General features: G+C 46.7%; 2 protein-coding genes across 5 annotated transcripts in view; one reads left to right on the top strand and one right to left on the bottom strand.

Annotated features, from left to right (window-relative positions):
- Positions 1-1,248: 1,248 nt before the first annotated feature.
- Positions 1,249-10,010, bottom strand: CUNH17orf80 (chromosome unknown C17orf80 homolog). The gene is made up of 5 exons (XM_037493317.2): positions 9,945-10,010; positions 7,197-8,628; positions 3,457-3,564; positions 2,799-2,903; positions 1,249-1,787 (listed from the first exon to the last, which is right to left on the bottom strand). Exons 1-5 carry the CDS (start codon positions 10,008-10,010, stop codon positions 1,765-1,767), a joined length of 1,734 nt encoding a protein of 577 aa, XP_037349214.1. The 3' UTR covers positions 1,249-1,764.
- A 76-nt stretch (positions 10,011-10,086) lies between these two features.
- Positions 10,087-24,758, top strand: part of FAM104A (family with sequence similarity 104 member A) — a 21,217-nt gene continuing 6,545 nt past the window's right edge. The window contains exons 1-3 of one of the 4 annotated variants that reach the window (XM_037494199.2): positions 10,087-10,142; positions 16,007-16,106; positions 16,906-16,983. In XM_037494199.2, the coding sequence (XP_037350096.1) occupies positions 10,126-10,142; positions 16,007-16,106; positions 16,906-16,983 (195 nt within the window). In that variant the 5' untranslated portion in view covers positions 10,087-10,125. Of the gene's footprint in view, positions 10,143-11,238; positions 11,501-16,006; positions 16,107-16,905; positions 16,984-24,758 lie in introns of those variants that run through there. The other 3 variants (XM_037494196.2, XM_037494198.2, XM_037494197.2) reach the window with 3 other exon arrangements.

Here is a 24,758-nt window from a genome sequence, read left to right as displayed (position 1 = left end):
ACAGAGATTTGGGGGGGTCTGAGGCTTGCTCCCTTCTGGCCCATGGTGTCATAGAGCATAGCTGTGTAGGCAAACTCCACCCCAAGTCTGGGTCCTCACCCAGGAAAACGGGCGTGAGAACAGTAACCCCCACAGGGGGTCATAAGGATGAGGTGAGAGCACCTCCTACGGAGAGCCCTGCACAGCACTGGCCTCGTGAGCACCCCCGCAGCTGGATGTCAGTGGGTTGTAGTGGGGTCTCTCTGGCCAAGTCCAAGTTTAGGATCTGAATTTAGCATGACGCCAGGAGGCGTCCTGGAAGAGCTGCTGTTATTTAATTCTTACTGTGTCAGACCTTGCGGGACTCGAGTCTCTGCTTTGCTGATTCTACCCAAAGATTTCCAGTCTCACCCAGGTAGGTGCCATTACCACCAGGGTATTTACAAAAGAATGCGGGTGACGCCTTCCAAAGGGAAGACACTGTCTTAGAAGGGCCAGGGAATTGCTCCGCCATGCTAACCGGAAACAACTAGACAGAGCTCTCCTCCCCTCGGCCGCTGACTTCATCCTTGTGGACAGTTCTAGCGGGTAGCGACGTACTTCTGAAAACCTCTTCCCTAACCCTGGGAGTGTGTTACAGAATGAAATTATTCCCAGTGGGGATAATTCGAGGGGAAAAGAGAAGGGATTGTGAAAATGTAGCTAAACAGAAGACTCAGAATTCAAATGCTGATCTTTAACCAGCAAACCTGCTTTCTTGTCATTTTGAAGGAGAAAAGAGGGATGACCTCATTTTTGGGGGGCATAACATCACAGGCAAAGGTGGGGAGGGGGGTTCAGGCACGTCTAGACATATCACCAAGCCCCTGTGCTGGAGAAAGCCGCAGCTGTGCTAGCTGAAACCCTGGCAGCCTCTTCTAGCTGACACCCCAGTCCCTCTGGAGGCCAAAGCAGACGTCATCAAATTTGAAAAACACTGAATATTTTGATGAGGAAGAGACAGAAAAGCCACCAGCCCCACAGAGTCCTGTTACAGTGAAAGGAATTTCTAAGTATGTCACTGGATTCTTGGGAAGGGGTAGAGGTTCTGGAAAGTTTTTGGGGAGAAGAGAAACAGAAACCACTTGCTCACTGCCGCACTCACTTGAGCCCTGCGAAGAGGTGGCAAGACTCTGCTTAGTGTGCGGGCTTCCTTTAGTGAGCTTCAAAAATACCGAAGATTCCCACAGGCTCATCTGCAACTCCACAGGCCCCTACTTTGTTTCTTACAACTGCAGAGAAGTGATCAAAGGCCCAAACAGCCTCACCACTGAGGGGGAGGGTCTGATGTTTGCTAATATTCTGCCGACCCAGAGGCTAGTCTGTGTTGTATATACATAGCCCAGTCCCTAGCGAGGGTGAACAGTCAAGTGCCATGGCTGAGGAGAACAACTTTAGGGACAAAGATATATTAATTTTTATTGACAAAGTGGGAAGTAGCTATTTAAAAATTCTGATGAACTCGGTCATCTTCACATCTCATTGAGTAAGAGCAGCTGTTTCTTCAGTAACTGTCAGTCACTTCTGAGACCAACCCAACCACCCAAAGGAATTTCCAGACAGAACCAGATCTGTCCACAGTAAAAAAGTTATTTCCTATGTCATAATTGGATTCCGGTAATTTTATTCTTTTCACTGCCTCTCCCTGCCCCCAATACAATTTTAAATTCTTAAGTGTCCTGCAGTTGTCTCCACCGTCCTCTCCTTGGAGTTCCAGAGCTTTCTCGAGCGGTGTCCAGGTCAACATTACTTACGCCAGCGCTGCATCTCTTTGGGTAGAGAGAGAGAATCGTAAGGACGCACAGGCTACCTCCGTGGACAGCTCCATCCTGCCTCTACAGACCATTCTGTCATATTTTTGTTTCATCAATCTAGAAGAGTTTTAGGCACAACGAGAATTTTCTGCAGACGTTTTCAGTCTCTTCAGAAATTGAAAAACCTCTCAGGTATCAACGAAAGGTTCCCTGTTAGGCAGGCTATATTTTGAGGGAGCCCCTGTTCCCTGTGAAAGAAACAGCTCTTGGTTCTGAGCATCCTGGTTCATGTAGGGACCAACGCCACCCCCCACCCCCCCACCCAGGGGTGTTCTATGGGAGACAAAGCAGGGCTCTGCCGCGGCTCCTGCTCTGCCCCTTGACCTGGTTCCTAACTAGGCATTGAACTAAAAACTCGAGTGAGTCAGATCTTGTATTTTAGGAGCCTTACTCAGTTTGTGAATTCTACTGGTCTTTAATATGTTAATGGCTATCTCGTATTTTCACATGGAAAAATGCTGGGTTTTAAATAATCTCCAATAACATCTTAAGAAAATTTTTAACTATAAGGATATCTTTATAAAATAACACTTTAAAAAAATGAGCATCAGTCATCTTCCTCCCGACAAGACAGGTGCTGGAAGCAGCTGCCGAAAAGGCGCCAGGCCGCGCACACAGGGACGAGCGACAGCTCCTGGTGTGTTAAAGAGGCTTGTTCTAATCCTAAGCAGAAGTTCTTGGGGAGGAACCGAGAAGTTACCTAGGAGAGAGCCCTGATCTCCCAGGCACAGAGTGCTGGGGGGGTTAAAGACCACCAGGTCCGCAGGGACACAAGGGCAGGTACGCAGGTACGGGAATTCTAGCCAGATCTTACAAAGGCCTGCGCCACCCAGGCCACTAAGAGACCCCCTGCACCTCGGGGTCAGATGCTGCAAAACTGGAACATAAGAAGCAGCCTGGAGGACCCGTGGAGGTCCCCGTGACGACAGGTGGCCTGTGATCAGGCTGAAGCACAGGGAGGCTTACTCAGATGCCTGAAGCTCCAGCTGCAGCAGAGGACAAAGTAGCCGGAGACAAGCATGGTGAGGCCGCCGACTCCGCTCCTCACAGTGGTGCGGCACTGGATCCAGCCTGTACAGAGAGAAGCAGGTGTGACGTCACGGCGAAGGGAGCCAGGGCCACTGCCTGCCAGTCATCCCACGTCTCCTAGTGAGCTCGGCAACGGAACTGTAAGTCAGAGAATTTACATGCCACTATATACGTGTGTATGTTTAGAATGAAACAGAATTCAAAATTAAAATCCAGACGACCTTGATTTCAATAAATTTAAGTTACTCTTCTTTTTGGGAGTTTGGCCAAAATCTTAAGTAGGGAGTTGAGGAACAGCTTCAGGGTGCTCCTGGATTGGGATGATCAACGGGGAGGGCAAGAGGGGGCAGGTGGCAGAGAGGCAGGCACAGGTATTCAAAATGAAAACTGCGAGAAATGGGCGGCCACTATCCTTGGTACCTTTCGATTATGTCAGACTCCAGAACAAAAACAGACACCAGAAGAGCAGGAGGACCAGAGTTGTGTCTTTCCCTGAGCCTTGCCCTGACGGTCAAGGCTGTTACCAAGAGAAGAGACATGCCTTCGAGTGCTCGCACCAGCGCGGGAACCCAGCCGCCAGCGACTCCAGCCTCACCTTTTTGCACAGCTCCCAAGAGCCTCGTTAGAGAGAAGCCGGCGGTTGTAAGTCTGGTCGGGGGCTCCAAACTCCTTACAGCAGCCAAACTTCTTTCCACCAAGGGAACTACGGTTCCAAACAGAAGTCACTGAGACAGTTGATTGAAACTCACCCCCTTCCCCAACAACCAGCGCCGAAGGGTTCCGAGGGCGGGCCTGCAGGAAAAGTGCATCCGAAACAGGTGGACTCACGTCTGTGTGGGGCTACCGCTCACAGCTTTGAAAGTCATTGAAGGTCAAATACACAAAGAGGCTCTTCAGCAGGCCCAGGAAGCTGCTGGAATCAGGACCTCTGTACATTTCTGATCTGATGACCCCTGCAGATGCTTAATGAAGCGAATCGCTTATATTTTCTATCCTCTGCTAAACCTTTTCGCAAAAAGCCCTTTGTACCACTGTGAACTACTGCTGACTCCACCACCTGGCCCAGTCTGTCCTGCGGCCACAGCAACTGCTGACCAGCAGTTCTCAGTGATGTTCAGAGCCCGGGAAAGGGCTCCACCCCTTATTCACAATCTCCCTACACCTTCCTGTCTGTTTCTGCCAGGTAGGCAGTCCCTCCCCTTGCTGGTTCTTGGCTCTTGGTTTGGATCATCAGGACGGAGGAGACACTGAGCAAATATTTACAACAGGTTTAGCAGGTGTGATAAAAGTTGTGGATATAAAAATATCCAAGTGCGCATTGGATTCGGTGACAATGAGACCAATGTTGGCCACTGAGAAATCACAACAGAAAAAAATCCTCTTGCTAGGTAAGGTTAGTCTCTCAGCAAACAATTCCCCACAGAACCCATTCATCTCAGGAAAACCTGAGGAAAAAGATGGGGAGAAGCAGCTTCATGAAAACTGCACTTGTACAACCACCTCCTCCTCAGAGGCACCGGGACTGCGTGGCGCCTGACGGTCCTTTCTCCAGCCAGCGGGCCTATCCGCCCTACGCTCAAGCTTTCCTGAGGGACATCAGCTCAGGCCCTGAGCTGGGCCTGATGAGTGCAGGCCAGGCCAGCTCAGAGCCCCCGGAAGTGCTGTCGAATTTTCTCATGGCCTTCACGCGTGTTGGCCAAGTATTCTGGGGTCTGATCCACATCCGCTCTGGCCTGGCTGTGAACGGGGACAGCTGGAACCCGCCGCCAGGCCTCTGCGCCTCAGCTCCAGACACTGTCCTTTACCTGCCAAGCAGATCCTCACATTTCAAACTAGCATGCAAGATTAACCCTCCAGTGACAAGGCCCTGCTCCATCGCGCCTGCTGTGAACCTGCACCTCTCAACACCCCAGAGCCTCTCACGTCTCCTGCTCCCCACTGCCCAGTGGGGATTCCAGCATATCACTGGGCTTACGCAGTCTCTGGCTATTGACAACTCACATGCTCTCTTATTCGCAATACTCTTCCACGGGCTCTGCTGGCTGACCATGGGCCTAATCCTGACTCGTCAGATTCTACTCAAGTTCTGCTCCTATTCCAAGCCCCTCCTATACAGGCCGCACCTCTCACACCTCGCAGGACTGCCCTACTGCTGGAAATGATGTTGGAAGATCAGAGCTTTTATTTAGCTGTTTCTGGGCCTCTAAAAACCCATGATCTCATGAGGTTCGTATACTTACCTCCTGGTATCTTCATGAGCCAAATTTTGCTTTCTGGAGTTACATAAACTGTTCTGCAAACCTCCATTCCTTCCCTCACCATCTGTTTGAGAAATTCCCCCTGCTGGGTCTGAGGTACCTGGTCCAATGCCATTACCCACATCACCACTTTGCAGACTTGGCTGCACTTCAGAGACACCTAGGAAACATCTGAAAATGATTCTTAAAACAAGTTCCTTCAGAACCCACCCCTGGGGACGTAGACATCTCTAATAAAATGCCCACGTGAAACTGTTAACTGTCCAGGTTTGGGCAAACTCTGAATCCCTAAAACCAAGGCTTTCTGGCTTCTGATAAAGCTTGGCCAAGTGCTCCCACTGACCTCTCAAGGCCGCGGGGGGCCTGAACGCTTTTTCCTAAGGATCCCTCTAAATGCTGGTACTGTTGAGTCTCCTGAGTTGAACCTTGAACATCTGAAATCTATTTTCTCTAATACCAGGAAAACAACTCCTTTTGGTACAAAGTTCAAGAAAATCCTTCTCCCCAAACCTCAAAAGATGGCTCCTAAGGTGGCTCTCAATTCCTGAATGCCAACACCTGCCTCCGGCTATCAGTCAGCCTAGGGAGCTCCCAGCTGAGGCCACCCAAATTTAGCCCCAAGAACTCCAGTGACCTTGCTTCACCCAAATGGCCACCTGCTGTGCCTCCAAGGCCAGGGGCCTTGCCCACTCCACTGGAGTTCAGACACACTCACCCTGTGTCTGAGTACCAGCTGCTTTTGTAGGTTTCCCTACGTAGGAAGGCATACTTGACATCAACGCTGACCTGGGGGTCGCATACCTGACGTCTGACCTGAGGGTGGCAACTAGGTAAAGGAGCCTAAATACTAGACCTGTTTACAGGCAAAGCAGTAACTACCGAGGTGGCTGACAACTGGCTCTAGTGGGCAGTACTGCTGCTCTACCTAGCACGCTTCTATCCTGAAACCACCACTAATTAAAACACAAATCACAAAAATTGGGGTTCAATGAGTATGAGTGCTTACAAAACATACCCCAGGGGAAAAATACATGCCTTTAGAAGAGATAAGAAAATTTTTAGGTACAAACCTATTCTGAGTAGCTACAGATCTGTGGTCAGAATAAACTGAAGCGAAGCAGTGAACATGCGCACATGCAGGAAGGATGCGGCCTTACACTGTGGTGGACGAGTGTGTGTGCATGTCCCAGCACCTCCTGGCAAGGAACAGGAAGAAACTACATATAGTAACTAGAGGACAGTCCACTAGCTAAGGAGGGAGGATACCTGAAAAGCCTGTCAGGAACTTGGCTCCTAGTGTGGGCCTCAGGTTAAGTATCCTTTGAGCAAGGAGCATCTAGAAGTTTCTCCACAGTGATTAGCAATCCAGGTCAGCTTTGATGTCAGGTCTTTCCCTGATTCTCATGTCCTGAGGCTCAGTCACTGGTTCCCTTCTTGTTTTCTAGTCTGTGGACTAATTTTTCTAGTGCATGGATTTTTATACCTTTTCCCCACTTTTTACCACACCCTCCACTCCTGGTCCTTGACTTTCACTGGTTCATCCCCTAAAACTCCATTTTCACTTACTGCCTTACCTGCCACTCCTCCTTGGGTAGTTTTAATCCAGTCCTTACCTAAATCCAAAAATAGCTTCTACTGGGACCTTCTCTGACCATAAACCTGGGGCCAATCTCGTGTACAAACCGGTCCTGACTGAAATCTGCACCGTGCTTGCTCTATCTGATAGACCTTGTAAGCCTTATGCTTTTCTTGAGTCAGATTAGCTGAACACCCACCAATTTCTACTGGCCTTGCCTCTCCCCAAAGTAGAAATTCAGCTGTCACACCATCACCAGCCAGTTTGTCCCAGTTCAACTCTCAGCTCTTGGTGGAGTGGAACGGACAGTGATAAACCACCATTCCTGCCCCCGGGAGCACGAAGTCATATTTTCAGAACAATTTTAAGTCCAGTGAACTGGAAGGCCTAAGTAAAGATAAGCCAAACGGTTGAAACTAACAGTATTCTGAATCTAAGTACTTCACAGGGCACAGAGTGGTTTAGACGGGCTGGGTAGCGCTTAAAAATGAGCTTGTTTACCTTGTGAGAGACTTTCCCCCTGGGGACTGATGAGCTGAGGCTTCCAGGCCATTACAGTCCAAAACTGAGGCCTCCCTGGCAACACCCCTAGTCCGAGATAAGCAGGATAGAGCTCCGGAAACCATTCCAGTCCCAGGGAGCTACACAGGGTCTTCCTGTTGGCAACATCATCCACAAAACAAGTGAGATGCTGCCGGCACCTGGGGTGTGATGCTGGGAACCCAGAGTCAGTTCTGGATTCCAGAGAGTTCTGTTCCTCACTTTTTATCAATGCTTTTACATCAGGGACTCGGCTTTGATCGCGGGCTTCTGTTTTCTCTTCCTGAAGACATTTTATAGCCAGAGAGACAAGACTTTGATCACGTGACTGCGATACAGAAAGAAACTCATTGCAAGTTGTCTCCCTTGGCACAAACACATTTAAACTGGGACCTTCATCTCGAGATTTCTTCTTTGTGGCTGGATCACAGGTAATGAAGTTCGTATCATCGTTCATGGAAATCCAGCCTTGCATTTCTGTCATAGATACACTTTTCTCTGTGCTTCCTTTGCTCCCACATGCTCCTTGGTTCTCCTTGTCTTGGATTTTACCTAATGGGTTAATTTTAAAACCTAAAATTTGTGATTCCAGGTTGTCTTCCTGAGTCTCAGAGGCTCTGAGATCAGTGGGGAGTTCTGAGAGGTGCTCTCTGGGCCTGGGCTCGCTCTGCTTGTTTAACAATGATGTTCTCATGCTTTTAGCCCCATAATTGAGAATAACAGGAGAATTACAATCAACAATAGGCTTTTCTAGTAATTTTACTGTATGTTTCTTGCTTGGGGGATTGATTTTGTCCAAATGTAAATTAGCAGAAGTGGACTGTACATCATTAGGTAAGGCTGAAGGATATTTTCTATCTTGATTTGATGAAGAAGGTTCCATTGAGTCAAGAGATAAAGACACTTCTGTTTCTGGACTGCTACTTCGCCCTAACTTAGGCATATCTTTGGTGAGTTCTCTTTCAGGAATAGTGTTCTCTGATGCATAAAACTGAGCCTTGGTTTCTCCCTGGAAAGTGCTGGTTGGCTTAGTATTTTCTAACATCTTGAGGGAGAGTTGAATTCGATTCTTGGTGTCTTTATCCGCTTTTGTATTACTTGTTTTTTCCAAACCAACATCTTGTAGTGGAAAGGACTTAACTGCACCTCCTGGTTTGTCCCTTAAGAACCTAGTATTTCTTTCCCCAGTCTCAGTCCCCAACTCACTCTCTTTCTTTTTTAAGTCTTTGATTTCTCTTTTCTTTTTCTTGGCACGTGGGGGTGTAGCTGGTTTGGACTGAGAAGCATTGTGATCAGCAAGTGCCAGCTTACAGTATGGCAAGTGGGACTTTAATCGTTTAAATGGCTTCATACAATAAGGACATACTTCCATTCTGGGTGGAAGCTCACTCTCCTATTCCTGAAAAATGTAAATTGAGATTATGAGTAAATACCATCCGTTTATATAGTAAACACTAATATCTTTTTGTAAAATAATTCATCGGAAGAAACGATGTTGAAGGAAATTTTAAAACTTTGTTTTGATTTATCCTCTTTTTTAGAGGTAGAAAATAGAAGACATAGTTTAATTTTATGAAAAATCTTCCTGGCTACATTTATGCTTAGTGTTTTACACTGAGAAGTCTTCTGGGAATCAATCACTACAAAACACAGTTTTCCCAACATCCTTATTAGGAGGTAAGCAAGCCCAACACTTAAGTACACAAAATTAATAGCAGATGGAAGAGCTGTCGAAAATACTAGTCAGAATACAATGTTTGCTATTTAAAGTTGTGATGTCAATTGGATATTACAAGAAATTCTTCAAAAATAAAATCTTAAAAAGCCCTTAATCATATTCAAAGAAAGAAGAATGAAAGAATAAAAAAGCTCAAGGAGGATTCTAAGGTTGTTGATTAATGGTTTCCAAAGTGATATATGGAAAATCTATTGGGCAAGAAGAAAATATGAGAACTTCCAATCTAAGCATGAGAAATGAAACGCCACTAACATTTAAAATACTGGTAACTTGCATGTACACAACATAAAAGGCAGGATATCACACAATATATTCACTCAATTCAGGAGCAGAAAATATTTAATAACAAAATTTGGTTGAAAGTTCTTTCTTTTTACATTTCTCTTTTTTTTTTAAGATTTATTTATTTATACAAGAACTGGGGTACAGTCAGAAGCGTGGGAGGGTAAGAGAATTCATCAGAGACAGAGCAGGGAGCAGAATAGGCAGATGGGCTGAAGACACTGCTGAGGGGAGCAGCGGGCGAAGCAGGAGAGTTCTGCCGCACCATGTGGGTTTCTCCCTGGCCAGCCAGGAATCGAACCTGCGCTGCAGAGGCTGCGGACAGCTTCACAGCGCTGCGCTCAACCCACTGAGCCAGCGGGGAGGCCCTCTCACTTTTGTCTACAATGTTCCAGAGGGCTGGGACTGTGTATACTCTGTGCACAGCTACATTCTCAAAACCTAGCACTGAGGCTGGAACATGATGTTTGTTGTATGAATTCTTTCTCTAGGTATAAGTGTGCAAATATTATAAAGGACTGTGGCTATGAATATCTTCTGACCACTAAATAGGTCCAAAAACTCAAACTTTGAAACCATTCACGAAACAAATAGTTATAACCCGGGACAATCCATTTATAAAGCAACCCACCTGAAGTCAGGTAAATCAAGAGTTTTCAGCTAATCGACTACAGGAATACTGGACATACCCTTTTGACAATACAGTTAAAAGTTATGGACTGTTTATTTAGAAAAATGCATTCAACAGAAGCCATTTCGTTGACCTTACACCAATGACACCATAAAGGGCTTGTGCTTTGCTGGGGGGGTGGGGGGGGCGTGTCTCTACAACACTTGGCATTTAATCTCACCGGATCTCCGCAACCTCAGATGACAGCTGGTCGCAGGTGCCTAACTCTTCCTCTTTAGGATGCTAATCTTGCAGTTGCTCCTTCTGAATCTTCATGCCTCACGATCGCAATTCTCGATTTTGATGTCAGCCTCTGCAAGGCACAGAGAAGTAACTCAACAGCACACGCATTGAAAAAAATGTGGCAGGGGGAGGGGTGGCTAGGAGGGATTACGGTCAAAACAAGGGGGGTGGGCCTGGTATGGGGTCTATAACCAAGATGAAAATGCATACATTGTGCAAAAGTGAAAAATGATGTAAAAAATATATAAAATAAAAAAGAAATGTGCGACAGGACAGACCCAGGGACAAATAACTGAGCTGCCGGCGGGGCAGGTCCCCGCCGATGTTGCGGAGAGCGGAGTTAAGGCCTCCCCGGCTCCGGGCGTCGCGCCCATGTGGGTTCTGCCCCCCACGGGCTCCCCTCGACGCGGCCCCGAGACCCCACTTCGCAGCACCCGGCACGCCCGCCTCCCCGACCCCTCAGCACAGCGGGGTGGGCGGGAACCCGGCAGCGCTCGGGGCCGCGTCCCCGCAGCCCCAGCTGGGACACTGCCGGGGTTCACCCTTCGGTTCCGGGGAGCCCCCACCCCGCCCCCGCCCGTCTCTCGACCCTCTCCGCCTGGCCTCAGAACTGTCGCCCCCAGACCTAGGGTGTGGGTCACAGGAAACCGCCGAGCGCCTAGATTCACCCGCAGCGGCGCCCTCGCGCCGCAAGATTAAAGAGCTCAAGCAGCGCCCCCGCGACGCGACCCCCCGAGCGGCCCACGCGCCGCCCCCCAACTCCCCGTCCCGGGACCCGCCGCGCGCCGTCTACACAACTGCCTGATAGTTGTCACCGATTTGAAAAAATACTATTACCTCCCAAGGCTTTCACTCAAACACTGCGTCACGTTATTCTTCTGTGACTGCATTTAACTTACACCTAACTTGTTTTCTTCTTTTAAACAGAGTCCCCTCTTGTGTGCGAACAGGCGAAAATCTTGGCCACCTCTAGCGAGGCCCCCTCTCCCAGGACCTCCCGGTCGCTCCGCCCCCTCCGACCCGCCTCTTCCCGTAGGCGGGGCGACGGGCGGCTCGGCCGAGGTCGCGCCACTGCGCAGCCGCGAGAGGGCGGTACCACGGCGCCTGCGACATGGGGGGGCGCGGAGCGGACGCCGGAAGTGGCGGTGGTACGGGTCCCACCGAGGGGTACTCCCCGCCGGCGGCGTCCACCCGAGCGGCGGCGAGAGCCAAGGCCCGAGGCGGTGGGCGTGGCGGCCGCCGGGACCCCGCAGCCTCTGTTCCCTCACCCCGCGGGGCGGCGTCGCGTCGCTCCCCTCCACCGGCTGCCATGAGCGAGCGCCTCCGCCCCAGGTGAGCTGCGGGGACCGCCTCGCCGCCCCGGCCCCTCGCCCGACGCCCCGTCTTGGGGGACGAGGCCGAGGGGGCGCGAGAGGCGGCGGCCGAGTCGGGGGGGGCCCTCGGGGTCGCCCTCGGGGGGTCTGCGGGCCGGGGGAGGAGCGGAGAGGGATGCGCGAGTGTTGGGGTTCCCGGCCTCTGTGGGTCCTGAGGAAGGGCGCGGAGGCGCCGGGGGCGCCCCCCAACCCCTCTGTCCCCCCCTTCTCTCCCCCCCACCTCGTCTGCCCCTATTTGGAGCGGAGTCTGGTGGGTCCCGGAAGAGAGACGGTGGCCCCGAGGCTTCCCCGTCCTAAATTTGGGAGGGTGGGGGGAGGGGAGGCCTGGCTCGCCGGGGAGGGGGAGCCCCCGGGGCTGGGGGCCGCCGGCTCCCCAAGGTCAGGGGGGAGGCCTGGCTCGGCCCCGCAGCGGGGCAGGGTCGGGCTCGCCGGGGCGTCGCTCCCCGGGCGCTGGGGGACACAGAGGGCAGGAGGCCGACGCGACGGTCGCCTGAACCCCCCGCCGGGTTCTAAACTGCTCGGTTTCCAGCCGTTCGGCCCCGGAGGCGGAGATGGGGTGGCGACGCCCCGGCCCGCCCAGCCTGGCCCCCCGAACCCGGGTCGTCTTCACCTCGGGGTGTTTTTTGAGTGCTTGCTTGACAAGTCCTGGGTGATGGCCGGGCCAAGCTGCCATTTCTTTTTTTTTTTTTTTCTCCCCTCTTTTTTGCTTTCACCCGTAAGAAGATGGGGGGGGGGAGTTGCAATGGGGTGCCCCAGATGGAAGGAGAGCAGCTTTGCTTCACACTAGGGAAGCCCCTCACTGTGGCGTTTGCAGCGGAAGCCTGTGGCTCCCCAAGGCCAACTCTGTTTTTTCCTGATAGTCTCAGCGAAGCAGTGAATGAAATCGTCTTCCTCGGTGGATTATCCAGGGTCTTGTCCTCTCGTTGCTTGTTTTCCCCGGTTCTGAATGTCATTGACCGTCTGTCCACCAGGACCCTGGTCTGGAGGGGAGTTCAGTTATGGGATTAGGATTTTAGAAACATCCTGAGGTTGTTAGGTCCCATGGTGAAAATCTAGGGTTTCCCAAACATCCGTCTAGGGTTATTGATTGGGGTCATGTAGAGAGTGGGGCAAAGAATAGCCTTGTATTTGGTTGGCAAGAGTCAACCAAATTTCAAGATAGGAAATACCAGATTTTAGTAATGAATTGGGGAAGGATCCTTAGGTAGAGTGAGCCTGATCTCACTGCCCTCTGTTTCCTTCCCTGGTAGTCTCTTGGGGTGGCTCACGTAGCTGAAAAAAAATCTATTTCCTACAAATGGATGATCCCTCTTGTCCCGTGCTGTGCACAAGGAGCCTGAATGTCCTTATCTTGGCAGCAGATTCCTTTTATCTAGTGCACAGATGATGTGGACATGGTGATACTAGTAACTTCCCTTCCCACAAAAGGGGTTGTTAGGTTTGGACAGGGGGAGTCCTACCTGCTGTCCTCTTTATCCCATGCTTCTTGGTATGGGACAGGCCAGGTCTGCAGGTGTGATGGGCACTTTGGCATCTCTTCGTCAGCTCACAAACCGGAATCTGCTCCTCGGGTTTAAGATGAAGGGTTGAGGGCCTCCCCGGTGGCGCAGCGGTTGAGCGCTGGGTTGCGAGGCTGCCCGCAGCCTCTGCAGTGCCGGTTCGATCCCCGGCTGCTCCCCGGCCACCGGAGGAGGGTCCCGCATGGCGCGCAGACCTCTCCTGCCACCCGCTGCTCCCCTCAGCAGTGTACTTCGGTCCTTCTGCCTGCTCTGCTCCCCGCTCTGGCTCTGGTGAATCCTCTCACCCTCCCGCGCTTCTGACTGTACCCAGTGCATGTATAAATAAATAAATAATTCTTAAAAAAAAAAAAAAAGATGAAGGGTTGACCTAAAGTGGTTGTTTTTCAAACTGTTCCTTTGGAAACTGTTTGCTGGGAAAGCCAAAGAGGGGTGGGTGTGGTAAGGAAGCTCTTACTTTAACCAAAATGGATCTTTTATCTCTCTTCTATTGAAGATTTTTTTTTTTTTTAAGTGGGAAGAAAGGCCACTGCTACTTTCTGAAGAAAACCTTGAAAACCCCTAGTCACCATACTGTAGCATTTCATCTCTGCTCAGTCTCTCAGAGATGACGAAAGATTGGGGAGAAACGAAGTGATGAGAAGTGATGGCATCTGCCATCTTATAAGTAACGTGTTAAACACTAATCTGCGACCAGATGGATGGCTAGGGAGACTATAATCAATTATAGGGTGGCTGCTAAAATGATAACCTGGACTGTGGCATTCATGTCACAAGCTATAATCTGACCTATTTTGCAGGTGGGACTTGCCAGTTATTAACGATTTGTTGAAAGCAGAATGGACTCTGGGAAGAGCCTAGGAAAAGGCGAATGCGCAGGCAGCGTGTGCGTTCTTCAGTTCAGCTGAAGGAGAGGTCCCCCAGTAGGCCAGAGAGGCAGTTCTGGTACCTGGAGAAATCAGCCGATTCTGAGGCAGAAATAGTTCATGTGATTTCCCATAGTTTTATTAAAATCTGCCACACTGGCCATCCTTTTTGATCCTTTTTGTCCTTAGGCACTCATTGCCTTGCAGCCTCTTTGGCATTCTTATTCTTGTCGCAGGAAAGCTGTGTTGCCCATTTTAAATGAGGAATTGCAAAGTTGTGGTCAGGCTCCTAAGTTTGGGTAGAGTGACTCAGCAGCCCAAAGCACAATCAGCTGTTGGCAGGCTGATAAGAGTGGGGGAACCAGCCACACTGCCATTTGGTGAGTTTCACCTTGGGTGTCAACCAGCCCCCCTCAGCCCTTACTCTGGAGCGGCAGCACATCCCCACCAGCATTCTCTGGCCATTAAGAATGAAAGAAGCCGTCTCTTGGTTCAAATCTATGATACAAGTGCGTATATTTAATCATTTTTTGAAACTTGTATCTAGTTTTTTGACCTCCAAATACTTCAAAATAATGTGCAAATCAGATCTAATCTCTTGAGAGAAAGGTAGGGAGCCAAAAGGAGGATCTTATTTTACAAATAACAGTCTAGGGACAAGGTAGATGGTGTGGCCCCTCTCGGGGTTGGCGACTGCTTGATCAGAATGACACATATGTTCCTTCTTGTTCCAAGCCTAAACTGGGATCCATGCTTATAAATAAAATTAGATTGATGCAGAATGCTACTGAGTGCAGGCAGGTGAGCTCAGGGGGATCTTTGAAAGTTTCCCCAGTATTTAGACTTCAGCTCAGAATTTAGGATTAAGCACCTGCCACAGTAAACCACCATACTCAACTATACTCAATCGGGTTTTTTAGAAGGTACTGTGTGTTCCTAATTCAGTACTTTGTCAAAAGCCATTTTTCTCTCCCACTAGCCTTTTGCCTCTTAGCTGTAGAAGTTTGAACCTTTAAGAATTTCCATTATGCGGCTTTGTATTAATTGGCTTCTAGCCAGCACGGTCCGGTAGAATTTTCTGCAGTGATGAGAACCTGCCCTCTCTGTACTGTCCAGCACAGTAGCCACTAGCTGCACGTGGCCATTGAGCTCTGAAATTATGGCTAGTATGATAAGGGAGCTGGATCCTAAGTTTTATTTAATTTTCATTTTAAGTAACCACATGTGGTTGATGGCTGCTGTGATACTTCCATTTAGTTCTCTTTCCTAACTGGGGGTTTGAAGTCCTGACAGCACATGATCCCTGCAGAGAAGACTTACAGATTTTGTCTCTGTTGCACATCTGAGAACATTCGACTGAGAAAGATGTGTGATTTTTCTTTAAACCTGCAAATTTTAAGCAGCTTGTGCTATAATCTCAAACACTCTTGTGAAATAACTTGCCATAACAATGGGTGGTATGGCCAGAATAATCAAGCTAAAATGTCCAAGACCACCAGTTCCCGTGATTATCTAAAAAAGTCACTTAATACTCTAGAGGTCATAGAGCTTTTGTTTGATATGACAGTTGGGAAGAAATCAGAAATGAGAGAAAACCAGAGATTCAAGCTAGCACAAGCTTCTAATGGCATTCGTGTGTATCACCATTTTTATAGGATTTAAGTGTAACTAGGGAAGGGTAGTCACTGCTGTCTTAGGTGTTGTCATCTAGAAGGTAATCAGATGAGGTAAGTTGGAATTGTAATTTCAGGAAATGTAGAAAGAAGGTAACTTTAATTAGGTGGCATTTGAAAGCCGAGTTGTTGAGTCCTGCTCATTTATTCCCAATAGGCTTTAAAATTGTCGTGATTCTTTTTAAAAACTAGTTGCACTAACTTGAGCTCACTTCACTGTTGCTATTTTGTATGTTTACTCCTTGTGCCCAGGAGTGGTGGCTTCCAGCTCTGAGCCTATTGGCATATCCTCACATGATGGGTTGTGTTTTCCCAGCTGTGATGGCCAACTTGCGTGTTGTCATAGTTTACCGTGGTGAGTGATCAGGAGATCAAGCGTTGGATTTTCCCTCCTGTCCTTTATTTTTAGGAAAAGGAGAAGGAACGGCAATGAGGACGACCACCACCTCCCCCCGCAGACCAAAAGGAGCAGCAGAAACCCCGTCTTTCACGACTCCTGGGACACAGAGGTAGGCAGTGTGCTCAGTCTCTGCTGTTTTCATTGCTTGAGTGAAATAACCCCATTTCTTCCCTGTAATTAAAATGATTCGTTGGATAAATAAAACTCATCTTACTTGATGTCAGTGCTTTCATCCAACTTTTTTTTTGGGGGGGTACATCCCCCTTTGAAGAAACTGTGCACCCAGCGAAGGGTGTATGCATATATATTTAGATATGTGTGCACATTCTTCTGTGTATGAGCATGTACAGCTCATGCAGACACACACCTCAGAGTGTGTATTTAGTAAAAATCAACTTATTTTCTAATAGCTTTATAAACATAGAAGAAATCAACTTTTTTCCTAATAGTTAGCAAACCATTAATTGTCCTTAAGATAAGCATATTTTGTTGCTTCAATTCATATGTCTTTAAGAGAAACTGTTTGCATTTTGGTAAATATATAGGAAATCCTGTTCTTAATTTTTCATTTATCTTCTAAAAGAGCGCCTAAGGCGCCAGGGGAGAGGGAGATGCTGGGTAAATAGTTCCTAAAGCTTCGGGTGCTAGAGAGTGTGTTTCTGGGGGAGAAACTTCCCTTGCACTGGAAGGGCTGTGGGGGCATGGGAGAGAGAAAAGGAAGCTAACTTGAATTAATGCTACTGCTAAGCTACGAACTTAAGGATATTGACTCTTAACAGCTGTCACCCTAGCAGAGAACATCCTTAGTGGCCAAAAATTCCTAAGGCCTTGCCTCCCAATCTCAAGCAGAATTTCAGATTTTGGTTGTGGTTCTTCAACATGTGCATGTTAATTATTTTTGATCCTAGGGTCTGACTCATATCCAGTGTTTTGCAGAAGTCCAGAGTCACTCCTCCGAAGGGGAAAATTCAGTAACTCTCATGAGGGTAATACTCACTCGGGGGCAATTCATGAAAAAGTGCAGATTATATCTTTTCTGTGGAGACTTGAGTTTCTTTTGCTTTTACCCCATTTAAAAAATACCTCTATCATGCTGTTGGGTTTTTTTTTTTACCTCTGTAAGATTAAAAGCAGAGTATTTGAGCTTTTTGTTTAATACGATAATTGGGAAAGCTCATGGTGGAAGAAAACCAAAGATTTAGAGGCTGCCATGAATATCTGATGATAAAAGTAGCAACAGCTGAGTTTCCATTCCTCTTTTAAATTAATGGGATTATTCATTAAGAGTGGGCAGTGATTATTTTCATATTGGCATCGTTTCTTGTTTCTGTAGATAAATCCTGCTATGCATGGATATATTTTTATTTATTAAATTAATTGAAAGGCCTAGGCGATCTAAATCCTGGCATGGACCCCTCACCCCCACCCCAGTTTTTGAGGTGTATTTGACCTAGTTAGCTTCAGGTGTACACCAGGATGGCTTGATGTTTGTGCACAGTGTAAAATGGTTACCACCAGGAGGAGTCTAAGTAACATGTAGTTACAAACTTTGTTTTCCTTGTGATGAGAACTTTGTGCTGTATCTATAACTTGGATGCCTGAGAACAGGAATAGAAATATTGTCATTAAAAAAATTTCTGATCTCTAGTTTTCAGTGACTCCTTAACTCCTTTTTGTTTAGTTTGTTTTTAACTGCCATTTGTAGAAAATAACCCTCACTCCCTTTCTAAAAAAGCTGGGCATGGGCATCACGAAGAAAACAGTGTAATCTTGGTTCTTGTGTCTTGTTCTTACTTGTCCAAAGAAAATCAGTGGTTAAATCACACAGTAATCACATTCTGAAGGGTGGACTGGATCACCTCTGTTGTATTTTGTGGACAATACAGGTAGTTTTTGTTGTGGTAAGCTGCCCTCAATGGTAGGTCACCCCTGGGTGGCCACAGCCATTTGACCAGACCAGACTTTCAGCCTTGCCCACCCAGCCCCTCGTGGTGCTCCGAAGGAGTGGCCTCCTGTGCTGTGCTTCCCCGCTGGTGACGAGGCCTGGGACAGTTAGGAACCAAGGCAGGGGAAAATCTTTAAAATGGAAAGTTAGGCCTTGAATAATTGAATTGTAGAATTCATCATTTTATTTATAGCACAAAAAAAACAAGTATTGGTTGCTTTTTTACAATTTTGTGTAATGGGAAACAATGAAATCATTTGTTATGAATGGATTATTAATTGTATTAGTTTATATAATAAAAACATTAACAAAAATATTGTGTTTTAATTCTAAAAAAGGGCCAAGGTAAATTTCCTTGTGACTAGCTCGATTAAAAGACACTATTTCCTGTGTCTTTCCTGAAATACATAAAATTTACACTTCTTTTTCTTGTAACTTAGAGAACTTTCATTTGGAAGGAATTTGTTTTAATTCTAAGAGATTTTTAAAACTGTTGTTTATAATTAGTTTCCAAAAGTTTCCTTTTCTCCTAAATGTAACAAAATTGGCAAGTGCTGGGAAATAAGATGTGAAGTGTTTGATTTATGTTAAACCATGCGACAAGTAAATCTTAATTATCTGTGAATCTTAATTATCTGGTATATGCCTGTTTTTTTGTACATGGCATGAAGTTAAAGAATGGAAACTTTCCAGATAAGTTATGAAAACAGAAACCTTTAATCTACTTGTGCATTTCTTTCTATCCTTTGGTAGTATTATCTCCACATTTTAGGTGGAAAAATTGGGGCACAGAAAAATCAAGTCCCTTGCTCTAAGACACAGCTAGTAGGAGGCAGAGATGGTGTGCCCCAGCTCTTAATTGAGGGGCTGCCTGCCCCTCGCACCAAAACCAGGGCAAAGTACTGAGAGGCTTTGCATAATACATCTGGTCAGGTCCTAGAGCTCTCTAGAATCATAGGACCAGAGAAGAATAATTTTCCTGTCTGTCAACTGAAAATATTTTTTCCAAGTAAATGTGAAAGCAACTTTAGAATCTTGCTAGAAAAGATTAAGAAATCAGGGACTAGTGGTTTGTGTTGTGTGTGTGTGTGTGTGTGTGTGTGTGTGTGTGTTTTTAAACAGATTGGTACTTGAATTGAAGACCTTCAGTTTTAACTAAGTGTCTTAGATGTAATGTTTTGTGACTTAGGATATTATTTCTTCAGTTGAGATGTAGTACACTGGTATAGGATGAAAACAAATTTTTGTAAAGCTATTCTGGATGAATCATATTAGTTACTAAGTTAGGTTTGTTCTTCAGTGAGTAAGAAGTGAAACGATTTATCAGTGTGTGTGTCTTCCTGTTGGGTCCTATACAAAGGCAGCGACATCCCCTGATCTGGGACCATTGTTTAGATGCGTAAAAGCTTGCTAAATTTATTTCGGTTTCTTCTTAGGGACTGGCCTCTTGGCTCTGAATCCTGTGTTATAGTAGGAAAAAAGCTCTTTGCTTTCTTTCGTTTGTAATATCTTTATTTACAAATTGGGTGTTCCATGTAAATCTCGTTTATAAATAGTACTGCTACTTGCTACATAAGAGCAGTATCTTTGGAAAATACCAAGACCCCAAGATTTTTAAATCACTTAAATTTATGAGGATCATTTTGAACTCACAAGTAGAGCATGAGAAAATGTGGAGATAAAACAGAAGTGACTTACCTGGGACAGCTTGCTGCTGCCTTTTCCTTGTCTCTGCTAAAAGGGTGAAAATTTTGGTGACATAATCTTAAAACCTCAACAGCATTCTGGGAGTGCAGAGGCATGACAAATTAAAAAAATGAACCAGCACCATGAGAATGCGTGTGTCACTCACTACATTGAGAAGTCTCTAAACCCTTGGATCAGAATGAACTGAATATTAGGTGATTTTTAAAAATAGCGCAAATTTAAATGACAATGGGAATATTTAGTGTAAATTTTTTTTAAAGGTATCTTAAGGCTTTTGAGTTTTGCCCATTCTCCTCTTTAACCTGTCCTGTGGGAGCAGGTGCATCCTGAGAGACAGAACTGCTATGGCGGACTCCGTTTTGGGTAAAACAGTTAGGGTTGTGTGTTGCAATTAACTTCTAAAAAGGTTCATTAAAAATGGAGGAACAGGCTTTCAAAAGTTAGTGTGAGCTGTTTTGTCGGTGTTGAGAACTTTGCTCACAGTTTAAGCCCTTGAAATGTTTGTGTTATGTCCTATCAGCTCACTGCACCCCTGGGTGCTGCAAGTCGTTGCAGACTGAGTGTGAGGTGTGTCATAAGGAGGAGCCAGGCATGCGTGTGTTTTTCTACAGGTGGCAGTTTTGGGTGTTTTGGTTTTTTTTTCTTCTTTTTTTTTGGCCTGTTGAAAATTTTTTATTTTAAAGATTCATTTATTTATACAAGCACTGGGTACAGTCAGAGGCACGGGAGGGTGAGAAAATTCACCAGAGCCAGAGTGGGAAACAGAACAGGCAGACTGACGAAATACACTGCTGAGGGGAGCAGTGGGCGCGGCAGGAGAGGTCTGTTGTGCCATGTGGGACCCTCGCCGGCAGCCGGGGATCGAACCGGTGCTGCAGAGGCTGCAGGCAGCTTCGCAGCCCAGCGCTCAACCGCTGCGCCACCAGGGGAGGCCCTGGCCTGTTGAAATTTAAACAAAATGAAGGAGAGAAAAAAGAATATTTTAGTTGGGAAGCTACTTGCAACCTGTTACGCAGTCCAGCTTCCTCTTAGGGAAACTAAGGCACAGAATGGAGATGCCTTTTTGTCCCTGACACACAAAATGGGCCACCTGCATTTTCTCAGTGGCCTTAAGTAGCCCACCACCATCATTTGGAATCTTATGCTCGCTCACTGCTGTTAGTAGACCTGGGCCTCTCTGAAGTGACTGGCACTTTGGAAGTGCAGGTCTACACAGTAGCTGCTGTGAGGCTGGGGCCACCTCTTGCACGGAGTCCACATTCTGCATTGGCTTGAACTTGATCACCAGCAGGGATGGAGTGTCTGCAGTGAGTGAGATTTCTCTTTTCTTTTGAGGCACACATCAATTAAAGGCACCACGGAATGGGGAAGTAGAGGTTAAGGGGAAAGCTAGGCCTTGAAAGAAAATAAAATAAGCTATTGATTTGCTTTCTAATTAACAAGTGAAAGCATACACCTCTAGGTAGCAGATACACACTTAGTAGCTAGTTCTGTTTTTATGAAATAGACTCAGCGATTGATATTTCTGCCTGGGCTTTTAAATGTTATTAGCAGAGTAGTCTTGTTGCCTTTCGACCGTGGGTATTCATGGGCTTGGGCTGCCCCTTCCACTGACTTCATACCCTGCAAATTAAAATCAAGGGACCAAGCAGTCTTTGCCTCTGGTGTATCATGTGAACCCTGTGGACGAGGGCCCTGGGTCCTTCTTGCTGTCCTCTGCTTCACAATTTCTGTATAAGTTCCCTTGCTGCCGAGGAGAGTGGAGCGTCCCTCTGCCTTTCTTCATCTACTGTCCTTTGTCTCGGGGCTCCTGAAAGCTCCTGGTCTTCCTCCGCAGTCTTCCTCCGCAGTAGTTCTTTCCACCGGCCCAGTAAGTTCTCTTTTCCCTTCCTGACTAATTTCCTTTCTGCCTGATTTCTGCTTTGCTTACTGTGTACTTTCTCCTTTTGCTCTTTCCACCACTGCCTTGCCTCCTCCCATCCTGGCTTCCTCCTTGAGTCAGCTAGAACTTTCCTCCACGCTCACCAGTGATCTTCCATTCAGCAAACATGCACCAAGCAGCCACTGTTTGCCAAACATTGACTTGAGGGCTCAGGCAGCCTGGGTGTCTCCTTCATCTCCTCTGGGATGTGACGTATCCGCCCCTTTATTACTTTTCCACAGTCCTCCTGCAGGCCTGCTCCCCTCTGGATGTCTCAGAGACCTTCCCCAGCGGCCCCTGCTCCAGTCCTCTTCCTGTACTCACCCAGCATCCTCACTCCGCAGCACAGCTCTCAGCATGCCTTACATGCTCGGACCCGGGGCCCAGAATAGCCTAGCCGTCATGTCTCTTGTGCCTTTTCTCTCACTAACTTCCTGGACTAGATCCAACCCCACACTATTAACTTTTCCTCCCCAAGACATTCTGCCAGTTTTGATCTTCCTGTTTTCCCAGTTTGTCACACCCTGCTTATTAAAATCCTTCATCCTTCTAGGCCCAGTTCAGACACCATTCACATCATGGAGTCGCTCCCAGTTTTCTCCATTGGCATTTGCTGCTGGGTTCCTGTCACTGGGGTGGCTGGGCGCTGTCCTCACCCATGGCCACCCTGGTATTGCCACCGTACTTGTGATTAAGCTCAGTTAATGCCTATTGAATGATCACACAGCCCCAGTGAAATGCCTCCACACACACAGCAGCCGCACACACACATTTGGATGGTGCTTGGATGGCAGAACAACCTGTCTCCTTGAGCCAGGTTCTCCCCGGGTGGGGGCGGGGGTGCTGCCTGGCACACACGTTTTTTGAGTTGCCCCCAGGAGATTCCAAAATAGAGTGCACTGTCAGAGTTCCCTTCTGGGTCTAGCCAGGCCACACATGTGCAGTTACCCAGAGGCACGGTAGGATTTATTAGCCTGCACTAACCTTGAGCCTTCTCTTTTCACACAGACTCACACAGGCCTTCACCACAGCAATCTTAGGAGTCACCTTTGTGTATTGTTTAGAGCGCTGCTTTTCACAGAATCACCGTACATGTAACTTTATTTTGCTCATGTTACACAGATTTGTGGAGGGATTTGTCTTGACGATACCCGGTTCAGATGTTAGCACTAAGCCTAAACTGAAAACTTAGCGAATGAACTTTGTAACTTTAATTTGAATAGCCTGTCCCATGAGTAGTCTCTCTAGGGAATAGGATTCCAGTTTGAAGAGTTTTGGGACTCTTGATTCTCTTCTGGCAGACATTTGCTGTCTTTTGAAGAACAGGCGTAACCAGGTAGATACTTGGGGACTGGCTTAGGGGTTGTAATTACCGAGATCACGTGCTGCCCAGTGGCAGTTCCGCCTGAAAAGCTCCCCTGTGTGGGGGAAAGGAAACTTTTTTCCTGTCTCAGGGGTTTTGGCTTTATGGGCAAAATGATTTACTTCTGTGTTCTATCTTGAGGCACTGATAAAAATTTAAAATTTGATTTTATGCCTTCAGGGTTTGAAGTAACAGTCTTTCCTCCTTTATTCCATAAATTTGACCCTTTGGTGGCTGACAGTTCCAGGACCAATTACAGTTCAAACTTTTTTGACTTGCCCAGAGAAATGGTTTTATTTTGTGACCCAGTACACACCAAATTTATTTGTGAGTAATCAAAAAGCCTCATAAAACAATTACCCTTTCCCGTTTCACATACTTCTCCTGTGCTGGCTGCTGCCCACCAAGTGGGTTTCGCCCTTGGTTTGGAGACCCTCAGCCTCCTGACAGTGAGAAGACTGGACTGGTCTGAACTGGCAGGAAACAGGAACCAGAATGACTTTGAAAGAGAGGTACTGCCCTGCCTTTGATGACAGTGTTATATACGTAATGTTTTATGTGGCTATTAAAATAACACATAGAGTGCATTCACTGGCTTCTTATAGGCTAAAGTTAAAATGTAGCGTTGGCCTGTTCAATGCCAGCAAATACACTGAGCAGTTGCAGATGTTTTTAAACTAGTTTTAAGGGAAGCCAAGCAGTCTTCTGATAGCTTACTGACAATGTGTATTTTTAAAGTCTCAGTCTTTAAGTTAGTAGTAACTGAGGACCGACCCATTTTGTAGTAGCGTTTTGTTGTTGCCCATAGAAATTGGGCAACGTGGGGGTTTCCTTGTTAGACCATGTAACGTGTGCAGCCAGCGACATACAGTGTCTTATTATCTATTTTGTAGTATCATCCAGTAAGCCGCCGTCTGAAAAGCACCAATTCTAAACAAATTTGAAACAACAAAATATTCCCTTTGCAGTGCACAGAAGCAAAAATGCGGTTTCCCCTTCTTGTTACTGTCCTTCCTTCCTACGTCATTACAGGATTTTTAAATTGCATATGTTCAAATTTGAATTTTCTGTGAATATTTTTAACTAAAACACTTGAATCATTTGAGCACTTTTCCCAGGCTTTAAAATGCAAGAAAAGAGCAGGCTTTACTCTAAACTCTTCATTCAGTCCCGCCCAGCTTTTGTAAAAGTCCACACTAGAATTTTTCTCTTGGAATGAAGAAAACTGACATTCAACAGGTCAGGACTTCAAGCTCAACTTCAGATCTTTGGCAAATACATACATACATACATAAATACATACATATCTGGGGCTTTGTTTCCTCATAGGCATAAAACAAAAGAGATAGTAACATTTACCTTACAAAAATTTTGATGAGTTTTTCAAATGGTAATGGTTATAATTTGTGGGACAGCTTTTATGTTACCTTATTTAATCTGTACAACAAACAGAACTGTGATTTTTTTTTCCTTACAGCAATGTAGGTTTTCAAAAAACTTTTTCTTATATAAGATACAATTTACATAAGATTTTATAGCTCTATACTCTTCACTTACATGGGGATTGATAACTGTATATCCCAGCAAGCAACACCCTGGTCCAAGGTAAGTGACATATAGAATCTGTGATTTTAATGAACTCGAGCTAATTGCTGAGCTGGAGATTTGAACCTGGGCAGTCAGTGGCCACACTCCTGACCCTGCTGCCTACCTCAGCTGCTTTTCAGTTTAACCCTGGAGTTCGGGAACAGAAAGCTTGGTTTTAAACTGGGCATGTCATGTGGTAGCATTCTTTGGTTCCCTTAACAGGTTATTTTTTTCCTTC

The sequence above is a fragment of the Talpa occidentalis genome, unplaced genomic scaffold (genome assembly GCF_014898055.3).
Source record: "Talpa occidentalis isolate TD23 unplaced genomic scaffold, MPIMG_talOcc4v2.1 talOcc4.7, whole genome shotgun sequence".
Taxonomy (NCBI): Eukaryota; Metazoa; Chordata; class Mammalia; order Eulipotyphla; family Talpidae; genus Talpa; species Talpa occidentalis.
Note: the sequence above shows the minus strand (reverse complement) of the source record. Positions and strands in the feature narration are given on the sequence as shown.

Coding starts and splice junctions, on each gene's coding strand:
- CUNH17orf80 (XM_037493317.2), bottom strand. CDS start 10,010: ATGGCTTCTGTTGAATGCATTTTTCTAAATAAACAGTCCATAACTTTT. Junction 8,629..9,944: donor TTAACTGTATTGTCAAAAGG/GTATGTCCAGTA, acceptor TTTCAGGAATAG/GAGAGTGAGCTTCCACCCAG. Junction 2,904..3,456: donor CTTGGGAGCTGTGCAAAAAG/GTGAGGCTGGAG, acceptor CTCTCTGTACAG/GCTGGATCCAGTGCCGCACC.